This window comes from Paramisgurnus dabryanus, chromosome 19 (assembly GCF_030506205.2).
Source record: "Paramisgurnus dabryanus chromosome 19, PD_genome_1.1, whole genome shotgun sequence".
NCBI lineage: Eukaryota > Metazoa > Chordata > Actinopteri > Cypriniformes > Cobitidae > Paramisgurnus > Paramisgurnus dabryanus.
Window position 1 is genome coordinate 3,432,142 of NC_133355.1, and position 20,850 is coordinate 3,452,991.

At 39.6% G+C, this 20,850-nt stretch overlaps 1 protein-coding gene across 1 annotated transcript in view; it reads right to left on the minus strand.

Annotated features, from left to right (window-relative positions):
- The window catches only part of fhod3a (formin homology 2 domain containing 3a), a 37,500-nt gene that overhangs the window by 3,380 nt on the left and 13,270 nt on the right, over positions 1-20,850 (minus strand). The window contains exons 4-22 of the mRNA XM_065283958.2: positions 18,157-18,224; positions 17,887-17,992; positions 15,839-15,933; positions 15,627-15,738; positions 15,433-15,527; positions 15,184-15,327; positions 14,905-15,095; positions 9,556-9,609; positions 9,127-9,261; positions 8,978-9,028; positions 7,488-7,678; positions 5,905-6,225; positions 3,926-4,800; positions 3,639-3,797; positions 3,354-3,536; positions 1,963-2,082; positions 1,719-1,880; positions 827-1,017; positions 227-431 (exon numbers count right to left, since the gene is read on the minus strand). Of these exons, the coding sequence (XP_065140030.1) occupies positions 227-431; positions 827-1,017; positions 1,719-1,880; positions 1,963-2,082; positions 3,354-3,536; positions 3,639-3,797; positions 3,926-4,800; positions 5,905-6,225; positions 7,488-7,678; positions 8,978-9,028; positions 9,127-9,261; positions 9,556-9,609; positions 14,905-15,095; positions 15,184-15,327; positions 15,433-15,527; positions 15,627-15,738; positions 15,839-15,933; positions 17,887-17,992; positions 18,157-18,224 (3,458 nt within the window). The remainder of the gene's footprint in view (positions 1-226; positions 432-826; positions 1,018-1,718; positions 1,881-1,962; positions 2,083-3,353; positions 3,537-3,638; positions 3,798-3,925; positions 4,801-5,904; positions 6,226-7,487; positions 7,679-8,977; positions 9,029-9,126; positions 9,262-9,555; positions 9,610-14,904; positions 15,096-15,183; positions 15,328-15,432; positions 15,528-15,626; positions 15,739-15,838; positions 15,934-17,886; positions 17,993-18,156; positions 18,225-20,850) is intronic.

Genomic DNA, 20,850 nt, shown 5'->3' on the forward strand with positions numbered 1-20,850 from the left:
CTATCCAGACAAAACATCCATTTAGCCGTCTCAGTTCTTCAGTTCTCTGTTGAAATTAAAGATGAAGAGCAGCAGTGTTAGTAAAGAGATTTTCTAGCCCATAATAACTGAGTGTTGATCCAGAATCAGTGTTGCTTCCCTGAATATTTCCAGGACAAATGTAAAGAAAAACTTAAATCACATAAGATGAATGTTTACCATGTTTGTGTATTTTAGAGTAACTCACCTGTGTGTTAATGTCTGTGATCATTTTGCCACGTGTTTTGTTTCTCTCTCTGTGATCGGCTCGTTTCTGTTTGTGCTGAAGAACACGCTCGCGTGTGGTCCGGTACTCCAGGGCAAATTCACTGATGATCCGACTGAAACGATTTACACTGACCTCCCGAGCGCTGTACGCCGGCTGACCCAGGAACAGCAGAAATGAATGAAATCTGGAAACGGATAAAAAATATCTGATTTTGATAAATTTAGTGCATTTGATAAATAGTAATTTTTTTTAAATAGTGCAGCTTTGAAAAAATATTGTGTTTGTGAAGCACTCAACTACATTCAGAGTGTTAAGGATTACTCCAATTTATAAGAAAATTTCCCAATAATTTCCTCACCCCCATTTCATCCAAGATGTTTATGCCTTACTTTGTTCAGTCGAGAAGACATTTTTTTGAGGAAATCATTCCAGGATTTTTCTCCATATAGTGGACTTTAGTGGACCTCAACAGTTTACAGTTTTAATGCAGCTTTAAAGGACTAAACGATCCCAAATAAAACATGGGGGTGCGTAAATTATCAGAAAATTTTTCGATGATCGGTTAAACTGACTCTTCACCTGTTCATGATTCGCCTGTGGACTGTTTTCAGGATGATGATCCTCTCAGCACAGTCCTTTAAAAAGTCTGACATCTTCTGCTTCAGCGTGGACTTCATCTCGTGCTTCGCGATAACTTTCAAGTGGTCCCATGAGGCTTTGCAGCGCCATTCCATCTGAGTCAAGGTCTCCTGCAGCTGGTCAAAATCCACCTGGAGAAGATGACGAAACTCACTGTGACCTTGATCCTCACATCAGCTGTGACACATTTATCAGTGAAGTGCATTCACACAGACAGTGTTTATATTCAATGGCTGTTGTTATAAAAATCACTATCAGAAGACGTAAGAGTTAGGGGCCAGTCACACCAATAGCGTTTATGGCAGTTGCAGGCGCCTTTTTTGAATGATATTCTATGGGCAGGGCGCGTTTGCGCGCTGTTTATGCGCGCCGAGCGCCTTGCGTTTTTTTGCCGCCTGCCGCGCACGCGTTTTTGAAGGAGCGCTGAGAGCGGAGAAGCGCCCGACGTCATTCGTGTCTTTCCATTGTCCAATCGAATGAGGGGAGAGGCGGGCCTTACGTTGTGGCGAGGGAAGTTTACAGTTGCTTTGAAGAACCGGACACCACTCGCTCACTCTCTCCTGTGTGTTTGTGCACCTCTCACCCTCAAACAAGGTCAGAGCAAGCGTCCTCTTTTTAAAGTTTCTGCTGATATGACAGTTAACAGCAAAAGAGCGCTCACGCTTCATTATTTGATTGACAAGACAGCTGACTCGGTGGTTGCTTAGCAATATGAAAAGCCGCGTCGCACTGCTCTTTTTTTAAAAAAGGCAGTGCGTCGCGCCTTGCGTTTGCAAGCGTTTAAAGCGCTTTTGGTGTGACTGAAGCCTTAGACTGTAGATGTTCGTTTTACTTTAGCCGAACGTGTTATCGCTCCGATCTCCGAGTAAAGGTCACTGCTGTCTGAAAAGTTCTCCACAACGATACTGCAGACGTGATGCAGAAGAGACTGTTTGTGGACCGTATCCTTTACTTCTGGAACCTTCTCCAGATAACTCAGATCAAAGCCTTTAGCCTGTAGAGAAAAAAAAAACCCTGTCAGTTTAACCTTCTGAATTTCATACATTGGTGTGTAAGTTAACGTGTGCAAATCTCACATTCGTTCCGTTCAGGAAATTGCCGATAGCGAGCAGAGTGGACAAGATGTATCGCAGCGTTTTATTCTTCTCCAGCTGATCCATGCCTTCCTTCAGGTCCTGTAGAGGTTCAGCCACTTCCTGTCCAACAGGAAACAGCACATGGTTAATTAAACTTATTAAATAACAAGTCTCAGATAATGATGTCATTAAATGACATCACAGAACAAGGACAATAATCGAGAAGAATGATTTCACAGAATTTCCAATGTGACTGCTGGCAGGGTTCCCACAGGTCCTTGAAAGTTTGTGAATCTGGGGGGGGGATTCAAGGCCCTGGGAAGTTTTTGAAAATATACATACATAGATACAGGTCATTGAAAGTGTTTGAATCTATTTTATGCAAGAAGTTTTTTGGAAAAAAAAATCCATATTATTCCCTGTGTAGTGTAGGATAATATCATAAAAATTCTAGACTTTTTAAGCACACGTGCTAAACTGTTCACTTTAAATCCTTATATCTTCTGTATGCGAATGTTGATTTATACTAAAATTCTTTTTTGCATAGTTGTGTTTGACACATGAAAACGTCTCGGGTTACGTATGTAACTTGTTCCCTGAGAAGGGAACGAGACGCCGCGTCTCCCTTGCCATACTTCCTGTGTCCCTGTAACGCCGTCTTTGGCAATATTTCAGATAGCGATATACTTCCTGACTCCTACGTCACCCTGTCTTTGTCGTTAAGCCTCACCATTGGTTGAATTTGATATACACATTCAGACGCACTTACCCCTGGAGGCGTCCCCAAAGCGTCACCGCAGTGATGCAGCGCGAGTTCCCTCAAAAGGGAACTGTAACAATGTATCTTAAAAGATAACACGATGTAACCTTGCTCTCACTTGAAATGTGTCCCCACATTTAGTCCTTGAATTTGAGGGTATTGGACCTGGAAAGTCCTTGAAAAATCATTGAATTTGAAGTTAACTCAGGTGTGGGAACCCTGTGTTGGAAATCAAATTTCCTGTTCCTACAGCGCGATCAGCACATTTGTTTCCTAAACATTCTTATTACTGGAGTCTTTTGATTGTGGAGCATGATGTTCATCTAATAGTACATGTATCTCCAGCGTCAGAGGGAAAAAGCGGACAACTCTGGACGTTTGACACACACAAACCTACGCCTGGTCGTAGTTTTAGATGTTGCAACAAGCGTAAGTATTTTTCACAAAGCCGGACGTAGCTGGTGCAACCAGCCCTAGATGATGACTTTTCCAGTGACGTGACTAAAACACCTTGTGAAACCATAATGCAATACCAAAAACATCTCTCTGAACAGGATTTTGCGATTAAGACCGCCCTTAAAATGGCTGAACCCCTGACTAGTGAACAAGAGACAAACCCACAGTCTCTCACCTTCTCAGTGACCTCATAGTCCAGTTTAAAAGCCCAGAGCTGCAGACGGGCCCTGAGCTCACTGATGGACGACAGCGTCAGGAGAAACTGCTCAGCGCTGCCCAGAGGAATATCAGGATTCAACAACTGAGCCTCCTGAATCTTCTGGGTCTCCTCCTCTGTGGGAACCATGGTGAGGATTTTCTACAGCAGACAGACAGATAGAGATGGTGTTCACTCATAAATAATCATGACATCACAACTCAACTTATTTACAGCAGTCAACAGCATTTATGTCCTCTTTACCTCGATTCCCTCCTTGTTAAGCGCATATTCATCAAAGTTGAGTACGGCGGTTTTGATGGTACGGGGAGGTGGGAGGACCGTGAGACCGATGTTAATGGAGTTACTGCGTTTAGGATCCAGGACAATGATCTCCTGTCGCTTTCCATCTGCTGCGGTTTTCTGTTAGAAATAAACAAACTGTGAAATTATACTACAAAACTTCGTCTTGGGTCGGACCTCAGGTTTTGGATCTAAGTGGACCCATGAAGACCTCTATTACCTGTTGTTGTTTGAGATCCACATCTTACCTTGGTTATGGGCATCTCCTTGGATTTGGTCTCAAAGAGCGTCTCGAGTTTAGAGGTGTCAAGTTTAACAGGTTCGAGTCTGGTCCAAAGCGACTCCTGACTTCGCCTGTGGTGACGGTAGATCCAGTCAGAAGGTCGGACCTCACTCCAGAACAGCCTGATAGTCTTCTTCTTTTTTTGGAACAGCGGAGGCGATGGTGGCGACCCGGACTGGTGCTGAGGGGGAGGCGGGGCTGAGGAGGAGAAACAGGGAGGGGGAGGAGGAATTCGTATGTTGAACATGGGGGGAGGTGGGGGGCAACCGAACATAGGAGGAGGTGGTGGTAGATTAAAGGGGCAGGGGGGTGGAGGCGGCGGCGGGGGTAAATCTCCAGAGCTGAGAAAACTTTCAGAATCTAGGACGTCCCGATCCTCCTCTTCTCCCAGATCGGTGAAGTCGATGTCACCGATGCGGAGTTCCCGAGGACTCGCCATCAACTGATCCCAGATGTAGTCGGACTCCTTTTTTGGAGGTTGAGGAGGCGGCTGTTTCTCTAGGGCTTCCTTGGGTTCTACCGGCGGAGAGGTGAGACCCTTCACCAGGTCTCCGAAACGCTCGGCAAACGCTCGTACATTGCTCTGGTTCTCCACTTTCTTTTCTTCTTCGCTTTTATGGTGGACGTCGTCCTCCTGTGGAGGCTGTGTTTCCTGCGTCGACAAAGATGAATCTTCAGTCTGTTCTTTCTCTCTTGAATCTTGTTCCTCCTCATCCTCATCTTCCTCTGAGGGCTGTTTGCTCTGTGAATACAGCATGTCCAACATAAAGAGTTTACTGTTGAGGATCTTGTTTCGTTCTTCATTCACATTGACATCTTTGATGCTCTGAGACCACTGACCTGCAGTACAGACACAGACAAAAGAGAGAATAACGTTAATTAAAATGTATTTATATAGTGCTTTTTTACAATATTTAAAACCACATAAAATGGGAAAATGATTAAGGGCCAGATTTACTAAACGCGGCAAATAAGCGCAAGGGCGCCATTCCAAAAAATGGGAGAGGGAATGGTCGATGGGAGTGGTAATATCTGTGGGTTACGTACTAAAAAGGTGCAAAATAAATAACACAGGCGCAACAGCTGTTTTCCATAATCACCAACACAATCTACTAACTGTACGTCCACACCGCCGCAGACTTGAGCTTCCAAAGAAGCTCAGGCCGCCTGATCAAGGACGCTTGTCAAAAAGTATGGGGAAGCTTGTTGACGCTTTGGTTGCTCTGAAGTCTGTCTTCTTGGAACTAATGTTTGGTAGTCGCTGAACCGTGTCATAGCTCATTAACATAAAGTTGAGCTTCTTTCAACTTTCTGATTGACGCTCTGGTCGCTCAAAATGCCCAAAACGCGATGCCGATGGATTTGACGCTCCTTGCAGCTAAGAGAAGCCAGCTTCCATTGTAAATGAATGACTTCCGGTAACTTTGGAAGCTCAAGTCTGCGGCGGTGTGAACGTACAGTAAAAGCAACGCAAATTAGTTCAGGGTCGCAAATAATCTGAGCTGATGAGGTGCAGGTGATCTACTAACACCTGATGAGCTTGAGTTCAGCACCACAGACATTCAGCCATAGGACACTGAAAAAAAAATTTTGGTTTACAAGAAGTTTTGAAACACTTGGTATTGTGTGACTTTTCCTAGTGACTCCTATTTTATTTCCTTCAGGAAAAAAATAAAAAATATGGCTTGGCATAATATGTTTATCGCAAAAATTCTCTCTCTCTGGCCAGCCATCTCCATTTCTGACTCAAGCTGTTCCCGCTCAGGCGTGCACGCATAGTGTGCAGAATTATACGTTACTATGTAAAAAATTTTACCAAATGAATTAAATTGAAAAGTAACTTGCATTACTTTGTGTAATGTGATGTGAGGATCATTTACATTTATAATGCATTACTTTGCTCGTTACTTCAGAAATGTACTGGTAAACATTGTCTTTTCTCACCGGTCTCAGTGTTAACTCCAGTGAGTCTGTCTTCTCTTTCTAGTGTACTACTGGCTGAAGAGATGCTGGAGGCGGAGCAGTTGTCTTTCTCGTTCACTTCTTCATTCTGACGTTCTTTATCGCTCAAAATCCCGCTGTCTTCCGCCTCTTCATCTTGAGCTTCCACTTCAGGCTCCTCCTCTTCCTCCTCCACCTGTTCCTCAGCTTCGCCCACTTCCTGTTCAGCACTTAACTCCTCCGCTTCCTCTTCCTCCTCTGGTTCTTCTGTGGGTTCCTCTTGGTCTTTCTCCTCAACTTCCGAAGCTGGCGTTACATCTGGATCTGGGAAGAAGGTAGAGTTATACAACCATCATGCATGGACATCACAGATTATCTAATACAGTAATCAACCCTGTGGGGAATAATGCAATGACATTTTGGGTAACTTATAACTGGACTGCACACACATCTGACCGAACAAAAAGCTGACTACATCTCTATGTAAAAAAATTTACATTGATATTTGTAAAAATTAAAGATGTGTTCTGCATGTTTCTGCATTTATGATTTCCTGTGAGTGCTTTGAGGCCTTGTGAAATAACATCTGCTCGACCAATCAGAACACAGCTACAGTAGATCATGGATATGAACAGGATACACACCTGTTTGTGTCAATATACACACACAAACATACACACACACACACACACACACTTCCTGTAAGACTGCAGTGACCCCCAGCTCATTTCCTTGTGTGTGCGTTTGTGTTACAGTATTTACAGTCATGACTGTGCCCATTTAAAGTAGTTAAACTAAGACTCACTGACTCCAGAACAGTTTCCTCACGCAAGCTCACAAACATCTGAACACAGCTGAAGTTTATATTTCCAACACATTCACTCACCTTTTATAAAACGTTTCACTATGTTTATATATAATACAGATAATATCAGTTTATTATTACTTTAAAGAAATTATTTTTTGGTAACAAAAGGTTGTATAAGTAAACTTTAGTAGATGCATTAACTGACACGATAAACACGATTGTTTGTTCAACATGTATGTTCATGTTAGTGTTGGAAAAGCTGAAATGAAGTATGATGAATAAACCCTGTAGAAGTATTGTTCATTGTTAGTTTATGTAAGCTAATGAATTAACAAATTGTTAACAAATAAAACCTTATTGTAAAGTGTTACCAAAACATCTGTGTGATATAAACAGAAAACCCAAAGCTATGAAAGAATAAAACAGAAGGCAGATGTTTAAATCATTTGACAGGTTGAACATGTGCAAAATTCATATGAACCCCAGGTGCTGTGAAAGACATCAACAGAGACTACAAGATTTCTGACTAAAAAGCAAAAGGAAATAATAAAATTGTTTACTGTCACATCTAAAAAACAAATCTTTTAGACGCTTTTCAATCCATTGATCTACAATTAAAACAAAACTAATGGTTTCTCTCTTTATTTCCACTTACTGCATGCTATTTTTTGATAAAATACTTTTGAATAAAATATTATTATTTTCTAACAGCTATGACAGATGTTATAATGATAAACTACATGATTAGATTTGGTTTAGCTGATATCTGTCAGTTTACCTGGTTCAGATGGTAGGCATGACTCGACAGGTGTGTCCTGGTCATCCTGTGATGTCATAGAGGTGGGTGTGGAACTGCGGGATGATTGACAGTTGTCAGATGGACTCAGAGTGAGACTGATTCCACGAGGTGCTGAACGTAATCGCTCTCTCTCAAACTCCTCAGCAGCGAGACGCTCTGCCGTCTTAAACCTGAGAGAGAGAGAGAGAGAGAGAGAGAGAGAGAGAGAGAGAGAGAGAGAGAGAGAGAGAGAGAGAGAGATTCAGGTAAATAACTGCAATAAGCACAAAGTCTGTGTTGTGGTGAACTCAGTAAACAAACGATAAACAATCCTTCACTTTATTTGGTTTTCTCAGGTTTCTTAGCTATGAATCCAGCTTGTGTGCTCCTTTTGGTTTATAAAATCTTTTATATTGTCAAACTTTTGCACTTTTTGCATTTTTGCAAAATTGTGACCCATGCTGGCAAAATGAGTCTGAATGAGCACTGTCTAATTTTGAGCTACAGGTAAAAGAAAGTATAATTATTGATTTTGGTGAAATCGAGGTTTTGATAAAAATACGTACAGTAAGTCCTCGTCTAGCGATATTAATGCCCTAAATAGTCATTAAACATCTAAAATGATCTTTATTTGTACATCTTTAGGTGTATCGTCCTAAATGCTTAATCTAATACAAAGATGCGTCTCCATCCACGTGCATCTGATATTTTGTTTTTGTTTTTAAAACATGCAGGAATAAGAAAATAAAGTTCAGGACTTGCTTGTATGTTTAAAGAGTTATTAAGAAAGATAAGACATGAAAACGATCTTCCTTACGCTGACTGATAGATCTGAAGGATGCACAGACGCACAAACCCAATATATACAAACATTCACAGAGTTACAGGTTTATAAATATCTGTTTTGACAATAATTCAAGCAGATATAATCTGTAATTATTTTATTAACTGTTGGGTGATCTGATGTGTAAGATTATATTAAACCCTTGCATTACAGTAGATCTTAAATCTGTCTGTATCAATGTCAATCAAACAATAAAATAAAGAAAAAAGTTGAACATATATTTTTCCTATAGATTTTTTTTGCTAAATCTGTTAGTTTAACTGTGATTTTAAGGTATGGATGAAGTGATTTTGCTTTTGAACCTTAAATAAATCTTTAACTCAATTTTTCTTAAAACTGACTTTGCTGACTTTATCAACTTCAAACAGGTGTAGATCTGTCATTTTGTGTCAGATTCCAACAAATCAAACAACGTTTTGAAGTTTTTTAATAAAGAATGTCAAAATAAATAACTCATTTGAAAATTCAATGAAAATCTGCTCATTTTGCCAGCACGGGTCACAAATGGTTTGGATTTGAGAAGTGCTTTAAAAAAGGTTAAAAGAAAAACAGTCAAAACCAGTTCAAGATGTGACATCAGTCTCTCTCTCTCTCACACAGTTTTCTGTATGTCGTCTAATGAATGTAGTGAATAAATAATACTGACCTCTCCTCTCGAGCGTGTCTGGCCTCCTCCATGTTTAACAAATAGTCACGACTGCACACAAACACAGAAACACAAACACACACACAGGTGAGTACAGGAGGTTTTAATGTGTGTATTAAGTGTATTGAGAGTGTAGTGATGTGTTAAACCTGTGTCGGTTTCTCTCCTCTCTCTCAATCCTCTGAAGTCTTTCCTCTCGCTGGACTCGTCGTCTTTCTCTCTCTGCAGCCAAAGACTCCTGATGCTGACGATATGATGATGACAAGAGTCCACCATGAGCTGGCCTGAGACAGACAGACAGACATTAATCAGGAGATACCGTATCTATCTTTCTATCTTGTTACTTTGTGCCCAGCTATCACCAACATTTAATGTGTAGCTGATACCCCTTCACTGTTAGGTGTTTGCCTAATAAACAAACACAAGATGGCACCTGCAGTGCACTCAGTGTCCGAATTTACTCAATCATTTTCATTCACTCATTTATGTGGACTATATTAGAGAATGAGGGGACAGGGTGTTATTTCAGACACAGCCTCGGTTTCATCAGCTGTGAAGTCTGCAGACCTCAAACTCACTTCTCATTCTGCTGTCTGACTGATGATGATGGAGAACTGACGGCGGAAAATGACCTGACAGAGAGAAAGAGAATTGAAATTGAAAAATTGAATTGAATGAATTAATAAATGAATGCTTCTGGGTGAATCAATCAGATGTGGTGTTATGTGTGATACAGCTGTTACACAAACTCATCAACACATGAACCCACTGATAAACCATACAGTAGAACGACAAATCATCACGCGTGTGTATGTGAGCACAACATCGTGTCATTTTAACTCCAGTGAGAAACAGACGAACATGAAGTGAGACAGAAAGCAACATCAGGAGGTGCAGGAGGTCGCTGTCAGGTGCTTCAGTCCAGTGAAACACACGTGAACATGCTCTACAGCAGTGCATCATGGGATATGTGGTCATCTACCTGCTCTTCTCCTGCGGTGTCTCTTCATCATAAGAGAAGAGGAAGAAGGGCGAGTGCGGGAGGTACGGCAGGCGGTCCAGAGGCCGAGCAGATCCGCGGAGAGGAGGGCTCACCTCATTGGTTGGCGGCACGCTGACGGACAACTTGCGGTGTGCGAGTAGAGATGCCAGTAGAGAGGGCTGGGCGGGGTCATCAGGGGGCGGAGTCAAGCAGTTCTCTTCAGGGTTTATGTTTTCTGTGTGCTGACTGAGAGGATCTTCACTGAACACAAGGGGGCGGTAGAGGACAGCGGGGGCAGTTTACAGATACTGATTATGATGTGTGATCAAAAAGCCTTTACTCCTTCACTGTTATAGTTAATCACTTACATTTATGCTTTTATGTGTAGCATCATTTAATAAAATTTGTTAGAATCTATCCTACAATAATAAGAGATGCACCGATTGCAACTTTCTTGGTCGATTCCGATTTCCAATTTTTCTGTAGGTGTGATCTGCCGATTCCAGTTTTTACTGATTCCGATTTTCTTTCTGAGAACTTTAATTAACAGCATTTACGCTACAAACAAAAATTATCTTTTCTTTAATAAAAAACTTTGTGCACAGAGTTACAAGCTTTAAAGGTACAGTGTGTAATTTTTAGAAGGATCTCTTGACACAAATGCAAAATAATATACAAAACTATATTATCAGGGGTGTATAAAGACCTTTCATAATGAACCGTTATGTGTTTATTACCTTAGAATGAGACCTTTTTATTTACATACACCAAGGGTCCCATTCCATGGAAGTCGCCATTTTGTGCCACCATGCTTCTACAGAAGCCCTTAATGGACAAAGTGTTTTTAATAAGTTGTCTCCAACAATTGCATGTTTGTCTGGTAGCGGCTACCGTAGCTTCTCTATGTGTTTAAAAAGCGAGGGGTGAGCAGTGGACTGAGCCGTTGGTTGCAATTCACATCCTCACCACTAGATGCCACTAAAATGTACACACTGCACCTTTAAGACCCTGGGGAATTCCTGGGATGAGTGACGAAGATTCGATGCATCGATAGGAGAAACCTGATTCGACTACCCATCTCACAGTCGAATCGTCGCAGATGTGTTATGAAATGAGGATCATTCAATTTTGGCCGTATATGGGTGCACACATTATCTGATTTCACATATAACAGCTTTCTCCCAATATATTAATATACTGCATATTATGATAATGCTGCAAATAATATGTGAAGTAGCAGCTTTCAATAAATATTTTTAAAATGCGTTAATAAATCCAACAACCCCTGTGACCGGTCTACACGTCCATAAGATGTTTATATGTTAATAAACCATTGCTTCTTTGTTTCTACATTTAAAAGACAAAGCTGGCAAATTATATTATGCCTTTCTTTCTTTTAATAATTTCTATATTTTATTTTATTTATAAATCAATTTGGGTTATCTGATTTAACTATTTGGCTTGTGTTTTGTTTCCGTGCACTTTGTTCTGCACTTTGTTACTTCTGACCTTATTTTATTTAAAAAATAGTATTTATTATAAACGTAAATTCTGATCTAATTTAAGTCTGTACATTTTGGATAGCTTTTCGTTGTATCGATGTTGCGCTATTGCGTGCTGGCCATGCTTGCGCATGTTATTTAGCCGAACGGGTTATAGGTGCTCTGCGTCTCACATTTAGGAGTTCATCAAACTAAACATAAAAAAACGGATGTTTTTCGACGAGTATAAGTTTTTAAAATGTATTTAAAACAGAGTGGTTATCTTGTCAAAAGTTAAACTACAAAACAGGTAAGCCGTTTTTTTATTTCGGTGATGAAACGGAAACTAGTATCTGCACTGAACCTATTTCTGCCTGACACGAATGTCTTTCTTGTGATTTAATATTATGGTCGGTCAGTGTTCACTTTCAAATGATAGCAAAGAGATTCCTGAAATAAATAATATCATCCGGTCTTTCTTTTTCTAAAGTGAATACAGAGATGATCAAAGTCAAAGCAAGCAAGCAGGTATTTCTGTGCTAAATAATAACGCGTAGTGTCTATAAAATCATTAATTTCAGTGTTTTTCTTGTTATAAATTAACGTTTAATGAATTGTATATAAAAATTAGTTTTTATCATTTACAGTCACAATCACAAATTATTTGTCATTTCTCATTTGTCGGGTTTTTTGTCATGACTGCTTTGATGAGCTATCTCCAAATTAAATAAAAACACTTAATTAGCCGAGGTTTCCAAGGCAGGATTACCTTTGTTATTCTTTTAGGTTTAGTTATCAAAATGTTTTTTTTGTGATGTTCTGTAGATCGTGGCTTTAAAATGTTATGAGGAATAATTAAACAAATGTAGCCTTACATTTTACCTTATATATATATATATAAATGCATCGTCAATTTGTCCTCGTTTATTACTTGAAAGACAGTTTTGGTCACTTTATCAGAAAGTTGTTTATGTGTGCTGCTTGTGAAAGAAAATAAAAGTTACCAATTTGTACCTGGTCTGGCCCCCTCCCAACCCATGCAGACAAACATAGATGATTCGACTATCGGTTGACTATGGAAAGATTCGACAATTCTGATTTGAATATGTAAATCCTTAGTCGAGGACAGCCCTAGTGACGAATAAAGAAACTTGTGAATGAATAAAAAACTGAGAACTAAAACACGCCTACAAAAGATGCAATGTACATTATTTATATCAATAATCTGACATTAAATCCATCTGAAAAGATTACTTAGTACTCCACCCCTACTTGTCTTGACATCATCAACTTTATTGTTGAACCAACATGGTTCAAACGATGAATGTGCTACAAAGTTACTAGGTTTTCAGGAAACAGTCATGACAAGCTAGTTAGTTTCTCCAACTATGCATCGTATGGTGGTTCAGCAGTGAGTTATGTTGTTGTTTGGGTCCTGCACATGGGCAAATGAACTGGTGGAATAATATCAACCTTTCATTTGTGGATCAGAGCAGGAATCAATAGTTACGGGTGGTTCAGGTCGTGGTCTTTATATAAAACGGATCACATTACTGGGTACAGAATTAAATAAATGCAGCTGTTGGATAACAGGTCATGATCTGCTTTCACTGCGAGTGTGCGTGTGGCTGTGACGTTTTTGCTTGTACAACTGCCAATAAACAGAATCTGAATGTCGTCAGACTGACCTGCTGGTTATCGATCCGGCCAATCATGCGTAAAATCGGCCTGTGGCCGGTCGATCGGTGCATCTCAACAATGCATGAGGAACATTGATATAAATGAATTTAACCTCTCAGGTTTCATTCAGACATTGGGATGAAAAGCATCTGGATATTTTGCTGTACTGTATTCAGGACCTGATGGTCTCGTGTCTCACTGTCAGCTCTGCACTAAAATACCTGATGACACATGATGAAGGATTCATTTCCCCTTCATCATCATCATCATCATCAGAAGACTCTGTGAGCAGAGCTTCATCCTCATCTTCCTCTCTGCAGCGGTATGACAAACACTGATCATGCCAAGAAAAAAAACACCACAAGCACAGAGAGAGAGAGAGAGAGAGAGAGAGAGAACGAGCGAGAAAGCAGCCAGAAGCACAAATACATATACATCTCATAAGTGTGTGTGTGTGTGTGTGTGTTAAAAGTGTTGTTTCAGGTTGAAAGGACTTTAAGTGTTTTGTTTTAGTTGTGTGATCACATCAAGACTCATTCAGCTGTGATTCTGTCCATTCACACAGCACATGTGCCCATAACACAATAACAAAGACGTCAGATGTGTGAACAGTCAGACTGATTAGGGCTGGGTAAAAAATATAGATTTTCCGATTTTAATCAAGCTTCAATTAAGCAAAACAATATCGCTTCAGGAAATCCCTGAATGGATTCTTAATGTGCCTGATGGACCGGGCAAGCGTGAATGATGCTCGGGACCGTTGTCAGAACTGCCTCATAACAAAAGTTTATCATTTGGATGTGTTTTAAAAGCAGCACATAGGTCTTAAAGTGACAGCACACCAAATTAATTCCATGTCTGCAAAAAATATTTTTTTAAATAAAATATTAATAACTAATGCTGTGTACACACCAAACGCAAAGCATCACATTCCTCATCTCTAAATTACTCGTGAGATTAAACTTTGTGTCATGCAGATTTTTCGCTTGAGTTGAATATTTTTAACTTGTGCGAAGATGCGTTTAAGACGAATAGTGCGTGTTTTCATAGCAATCGCACCACCCAATTTGCGTCGTTCGCATTACCCCCATGAGTTTGCGTCTTTACATTGACTTTGTATGTAATCTAATCGTGCAAATCGTTAAATTTGCGTTTAGTGTGTATACCCCATTATGCTTTGTACACACCAAATGCGAAGCATCATGTTCCTTGCTCCAGATTCCTTGCAGGATTTAACTTTGTGTATTTTTGTGTCATGTGAAAATATTCAACTAGCGCGAAGATGCATTTGATTTGAATAGCACGTGTTTTCTCGGGACATTGCGCCACCCAATTTGCGTAATTTGCATCGCCCTGCGCGAGGTTGCGTCTTTACATTGACTTTATATGTAATCTACTCATGCAAATCGTTGTATTTGTGTTTGGTGTGTACGCCCCATTAGACTAAATCAAAACCATATAAAAAATAATCATATCAACTATTCGGTTAAAATACCCAGCCCTAACGCTGATATAGGACCAGTTCAGGCAAAAACACATTGTTTATTCACAAAGAAACCTGTCTGACTCATGTGTGAATGAACTGTTCTCAGATCAGTGTTAACAGTGGACACCTGCTCTGTTGAACAGCGTGAACACTTACATGGCTGGCAGATGATTTGTGTTGTGCATCAAATGTGTTCTGGAGCAACAAAATACACGAATCATTCACAAACAAATGCAGAAATCCTGTAGCAGTCACGAGCTCGTCTATGATGCTTTAAAACGCTGTCAGAGTCTCTCACCTTTCATTAATGTCCTGTCCATTTGTGTGGCATGGGGAGGCGTGGCTTGATCTACCCAACGAATGCCTGCGGCTTCGACGTCTCTGCAAACCGTGCCTCTGTTCTCCCCCAACACTGGAGCGGCGTCTCTCGCGGCGACCGGAGGACGGAGGTAAGCAGTCTTCATCACCGTCCTCATGACGAAGAGTCGCCTGTGGTGAATAAATGGTGATTATCTGAAAGGCTGAGGAATCTGGATCTGTCTGTGATGTCTGACAGATGTTTAATATATCATCACACCTCATATATATTCAACTGCTCCAGTAGGTCCAGATCGGTTCCCTTGCGGCCCAGATACCTGCGGGACACAGCCTCCATCCCCTGCTCCTCCAGAACATCAACCATATCATAAAACGAATCCTGATCCGGAAGAGCTGCCAGTGTCTGATACACACATCAACAGAGACAATATCAGTGTGTGTGTGTGTGTGTGTGTGTGTGTGTGTGTGTGTGTGTGTGTGTGTGTGTGTGTGTGTATGTGTTTCTGACCTTGTTGATGAGAGTCATGACATACACCAGAAGTTCTGTGTCCACGCCGTCCTTCTCTGATAAAATCTCCATAGCATTTGACCACTGCTTACAGCCTAACACACAAACACACCTTTAGTTGTCACAAATGTGTAAAACCAATAACTAACCACACAAGTGTGTGCATATGTGTGTGTATGTGCGTGTTTGTGTACTTTTTTTGTTGTCCACACTGTTAACAGCTTGGATGATCAGTGTTGCGTTGGCTTCAGAATACTCCACAAACACCAGCAGCAGTTTTAAGGCTGTTTTCACCACCAGACGAAACTACAACACAATCACACACAAACTCACACATCACATCTCTGAACATACAGTCAGTCTTTATTTAATCATCAGTAATTGTAGTTTGATTCTGGTTTGTTACCTTTGAGCCAATGAGATGATAGAGCCACTGTATGGTCTCAGAGTGACCTATGACCCCATTCATCCCATCCACATACAGCATGATCTGACCTAAAGCTACAGAGACACAAATAAAACACAGAGCGCTAAATACAATAAACGTAGTGTGGGTGTGGCTTAGTGGTCCTGCTGATGATTCTGATTGGTCAGGTAATTAAACTTTTCTCTGACTAATATAGGGGTGGTTTCCCGGACAGAGAACAAACTAGTCCTAGACTAAAATAAATGTAAGATCTGTCCAAACTGAAAACAACTTACACTTACATATCTTAAAATACATCAGTGCCCTTTGTTTTGCCTCAAAATGCATACAAGTAATGTTTTTAGTAAGGTATGTTTGTTAAAACTAGTTATATTTCATAATTAAACTAAGGCCTAGTCCTGGCATAAACTAATCCCTGTCTGGGAAACCACCACATAAGGTCTGTGACAGTTTGACAGCTTCATTGTTCAATTATTGGTGACTGACACATAAAAAAGTGCTGTCAGACGATAGCCGTTACTTTATTCAGCGTATATCATGATGCACCAATCACAGTTTGTTATTATCAAGCAGATTTACATACAGATACAATCTCTTAATAATCATATTTAAAGGATTAGTCAATTTTCTTTAAAAAAATCCAGATAATAACCACCACGTCATCCAAAATGTTTATGTCTTTCTTTGTTCATTCGAGAAGAAATTATGTTTTTTGAGGATTTTAATGGACTTTAATGGACTCCAACACTAAACAGTTTTAATGCAGTTTCAAATTGCAGTTTCAAATGACTCTAAACGATCCCAAATGAGGCATAAGGGTCTTATCTAGCCAAACGATTGTCATTTTTGGCAAGAAAAATAAAAAATATGCACTTTTAAACAACAACTTCCCGTCTTCCTCTGGTCCTGAGATGCGCCAGCGCGACCTCACATAATACGTCATCACGTCAAGAGGTCACGGATGTGCATATTTTTTATTTTTTCTTGCCCAAAAAAACAATCGTTTGGCTAGATAAGACCCTTATGCCTTCAAGTCCAAAAAAAGTGTGTCCATCCTTCACAAATTAAATCCAAACGGCTCCAGGATGATAAACAAAGGTCTTCTGAGGGTAATCCACGCAGTGTTGTTGTAGAAATATCCATATTTAAAACTTTATTAACGAAAATAAATACCTTCCGGTAGCGCCGCCAACTTAGTCACGTCCGCATTCAGGATGAGAGCTTACGCAGCCTACGGAGGTTTCTCTGCTGCTGCTCTGTGCCCCCGCCCTCCGAATTTGTCATACGTCACTAAGAAAAGTGCGTACACTACGCTAATACTCTCTCCTGAGTACAGAGGAGTCTAAGATGGCGGCGCTACCGGAAGGTATTTATTTTCATTAATAAAGTTTTAAATATGGATATTTCTACAACAACACCGCACGGATTACCCTCAGAAGACCTTTGTTTATCATCCTGGAGCCGTTTGGATTTAATTTGTGAAGGATGGACGCACTTTTTTTGGACTTGAAGGTCGTGGACCCCGTAACATTACATTTAATCAACTGAAAGATCTAAAACATTTTCTAAAATATCCGAAAATGTGTTTGTCTGAAAAACGATGGACATATGCAACTCGGACAGCTTGGGGGTGAGTAAATCATGGGTTTAATATCGTTTTTGGCCGAACTATTCCTTTAAAGAAAATTTGTCAAGCAGCTCTTAAAGAAAATTCATTTATAACAGCACACTAGATTATTATTATTATTATTTGAACAGTATTTACTGCCCAATAAGAAAGAATAAATCAGTTTACAGTATTTGCATGTAATTACAACAGTAAACACGAGGTGGTGCTGTTCCTCCTTTAACAAAAACTCTCTATAGTAGACTAAAGGGGAAAATTATTTTATGAAGAACAAGAAACTTTCAAGAAATATAGTCTGAAGTGAAAAGAATACATAATGTAAATCGGCAGAATACTAGCAGAATATTATCTAATAAAAACAAAGCAGTAAATAATTGACATAAATAAATAAACATCTTACCTCTGAGGATATAGTTCTGATAATTCTGATCCGCCTCAGCACCGACTTTTATCAAACAGGTGAGACCTTCAGCCATCACAAACTCATGCACGAGGTCTTTATCATCCTGAAAAAAGACAAAACTCAGACTGCAGCACAAACACTTTTACAACCGCAGACACGTGGAGCTGCTCGTTGTTACGGTAACAGCCGACTGCCACGACAACAACGCAAGCAGTCTTTAATCTGACTACAACTACAGCACATGTGTGTGTGTTTGTGTGTATTTACCTGAAATATCTGCTTGAGAGAAAACAAAGCTCTTCTCAAGTCACGTCCATTTGAATCATACAGCTTCTCTAGAGAGGCAGAGACAAAGACATCGTTTTTAGATTCAAATAACATACATCTCTTTTTTTTCTTTGTTTTTAGCACGACTATAGTTACATGATATTTTTTCCAAATGTAGCAGCAGAATTGAGACATTTGTAGATTGACAAACATCAGTTTTAAAGCATCAGAAGTGTCTCTCCAGCACAGATCTTCTCATGGAAACACAGCAGAACTCAACAGGAATGTGCGGATGAAGACGCCAAGAGAATCAATCATCATGATTATTCACAAAACCCCTCCATCTTTCCCTACATACATCTCTATTCATACATGTAAACATGGCTTTACAGACTACACTACTGTTCACTCCATAGACACAATCTCATTTTTAAGTCACTTTTAAAGTGTCAGCTAAATAAATGCATGCTAATATAACAATAAGAAGCCGTCCAAACACAGGCTAGACGTCTAGGCTAAAACAAGGCATCATTTTATCTGTGAAAATTTAATAGATGTCTTACCAAAGCCCAAAATAAAATAAAAATACAATTAATTAATTAATGATATCTCTTCTTGACTGATAAAATATCAGACATCTCACAAGAAATGTGTGCAAAAAACGACCAAAATAACCAAATTTAAGTGTAAATGCAAACTCCCAAAATGTAAATGTAACCAAATTCAAGTTTATTTTGTCTAGAAGTGGGTTATGCATGGCCAGACTATATCAGGTCTGTAGTTAACCTAGACACTGAAATGATGGCTATTGCTTGCTGGGAATGATAGAAAAATAAAAAATAATAAAGTAACAGAAAAGATACAAAATATGACATCAGTTAATCTAATCCGCCTTAAACTTGATGAAACACTGAAACGTCAATAAAGCAAACAAAAAACCTTGTCTATCCTCTATGAACCAGCTTCAGTATATCTGTGGTTTAGTCCGATCTACTGTAGATCAGATTAATGGTGCTGAGATCAAATGAGTTCAGTGAGATCTCCGTCACCTCCCCACAAGCTGTGAACATCACAACACAAAATCAATCAATCCATCGATCATCTACTGATGAAACTCCTGAGGGCATCTCAACCATAGATATGTATATAAAGGCTAGATGGCTCGTCCGCGCTGATGGCCAATTGAGTTGAACGTCCGCATTTTGGCGGCCATCTTAGGACAGGGCGCTCGCTCACTCGTAGCATTGAGTTTTAATAATGCAGGTACTTTTAAATGACCATAACTTGCTTAATTTTTTACCGATTTTCAAACGGATTGGTTTGTTATAAACGTCAAAGATGTACCTATGACACTGAATACGTATACTAAAAATAAATAAAAAATTCATGAAACATGTTAAAGCATCCAGAATTATAGCCACGTTAATAACGTTTGTAAAAAACCAAACCGTTTGTAAATCCGTCAAGAATTCAGCAAGTTACGAGCATTTTAGTTGGCGTATGTCACTCACCTTCCGTCCACAGCAGCAGGGAGCAGCACTATGGCAGCACTGACCTAAGATGGCCGCCAAGTGACGACACAGCTGACTCCGCCTTGAGCCATCTAGCCTTTATATACATATCTATGATCTCAACAGCTTCAAAAACGTCAGACCTCCAAACACATCATCAACATTACATCATTCACACATTCAGTTCAGATTCAGTGTTTCAGATGCATTTCCTTCTGTCAGATATTTACATCTAAGCTTTCACATTCACTTTCACATCTTCCAGTCCAGTCCTGCTCTCCCAACACAATCTTATGGATGTATTTTGTTAGTCGGTGCCATGATGAAAACAAAAAATATGACAGTGCCTGTAATGGTTTTATACACTGTTGTGGTGTTATTTGAGATTTTCTGGATGAAGACAGACTGCTGGCAGCGAGTCCTGTTGACAGTTGAGGGAACATTTCCTAATGTTTAAAAATAATTTGCATGACAAAAACACTTGCTGCAATTATGAGCTTAATTGCATAATTTTAAGTGAAGTATTGTGTTTACATGAGGTCAAGTATAATGGCAATATTGCCAAAATCCCATTATAATCACATTATAAGTGTGCACATAAATGTCAGAGTAAACAGAATAATAAACATCTATGAATGATTCAGTATTCAATGTGTTGTGTTTGTATAAGTCTCAATCTTTTATGTGAAAGGCATTAATGTATCATGACACCAGTAAGATACAATCTCTTTCTTCATTTAATAAATACTGATATATTGTGTAGTATTAACTTTATGAAGTCAAGTTTTGTTATCTAGTTTGGTTATCTGGTGATGAAGTTCCAGATATCTACACATCTCTCTTCTTCTTTATTGACTAAACTCTCAGATATTTTGCCATCTGTTGTATAATCTCTATTCAGGACCAAATAACATTCAAGTTGACTTTGTTTTTCAGTCCGGTAAGATCATTTGATGGTTTATTTCTTTGACTGCTATTGTCATTATTGTCTGTGGTGGTTTAAACACAAATCTGTTTGACAGCTGTTGGCTGAAATTCCTGTATGTATACCTCACATGTGTGTGTCTGTGTTTGTAATCCAGCAGGTTATCTTAATGTTTAAATCAGATTAGTGATGTGGTTAATCTGCACAGAAACACACGACAGACGCTCACATATCTCCTTGTTTCCTTAATATAAATTT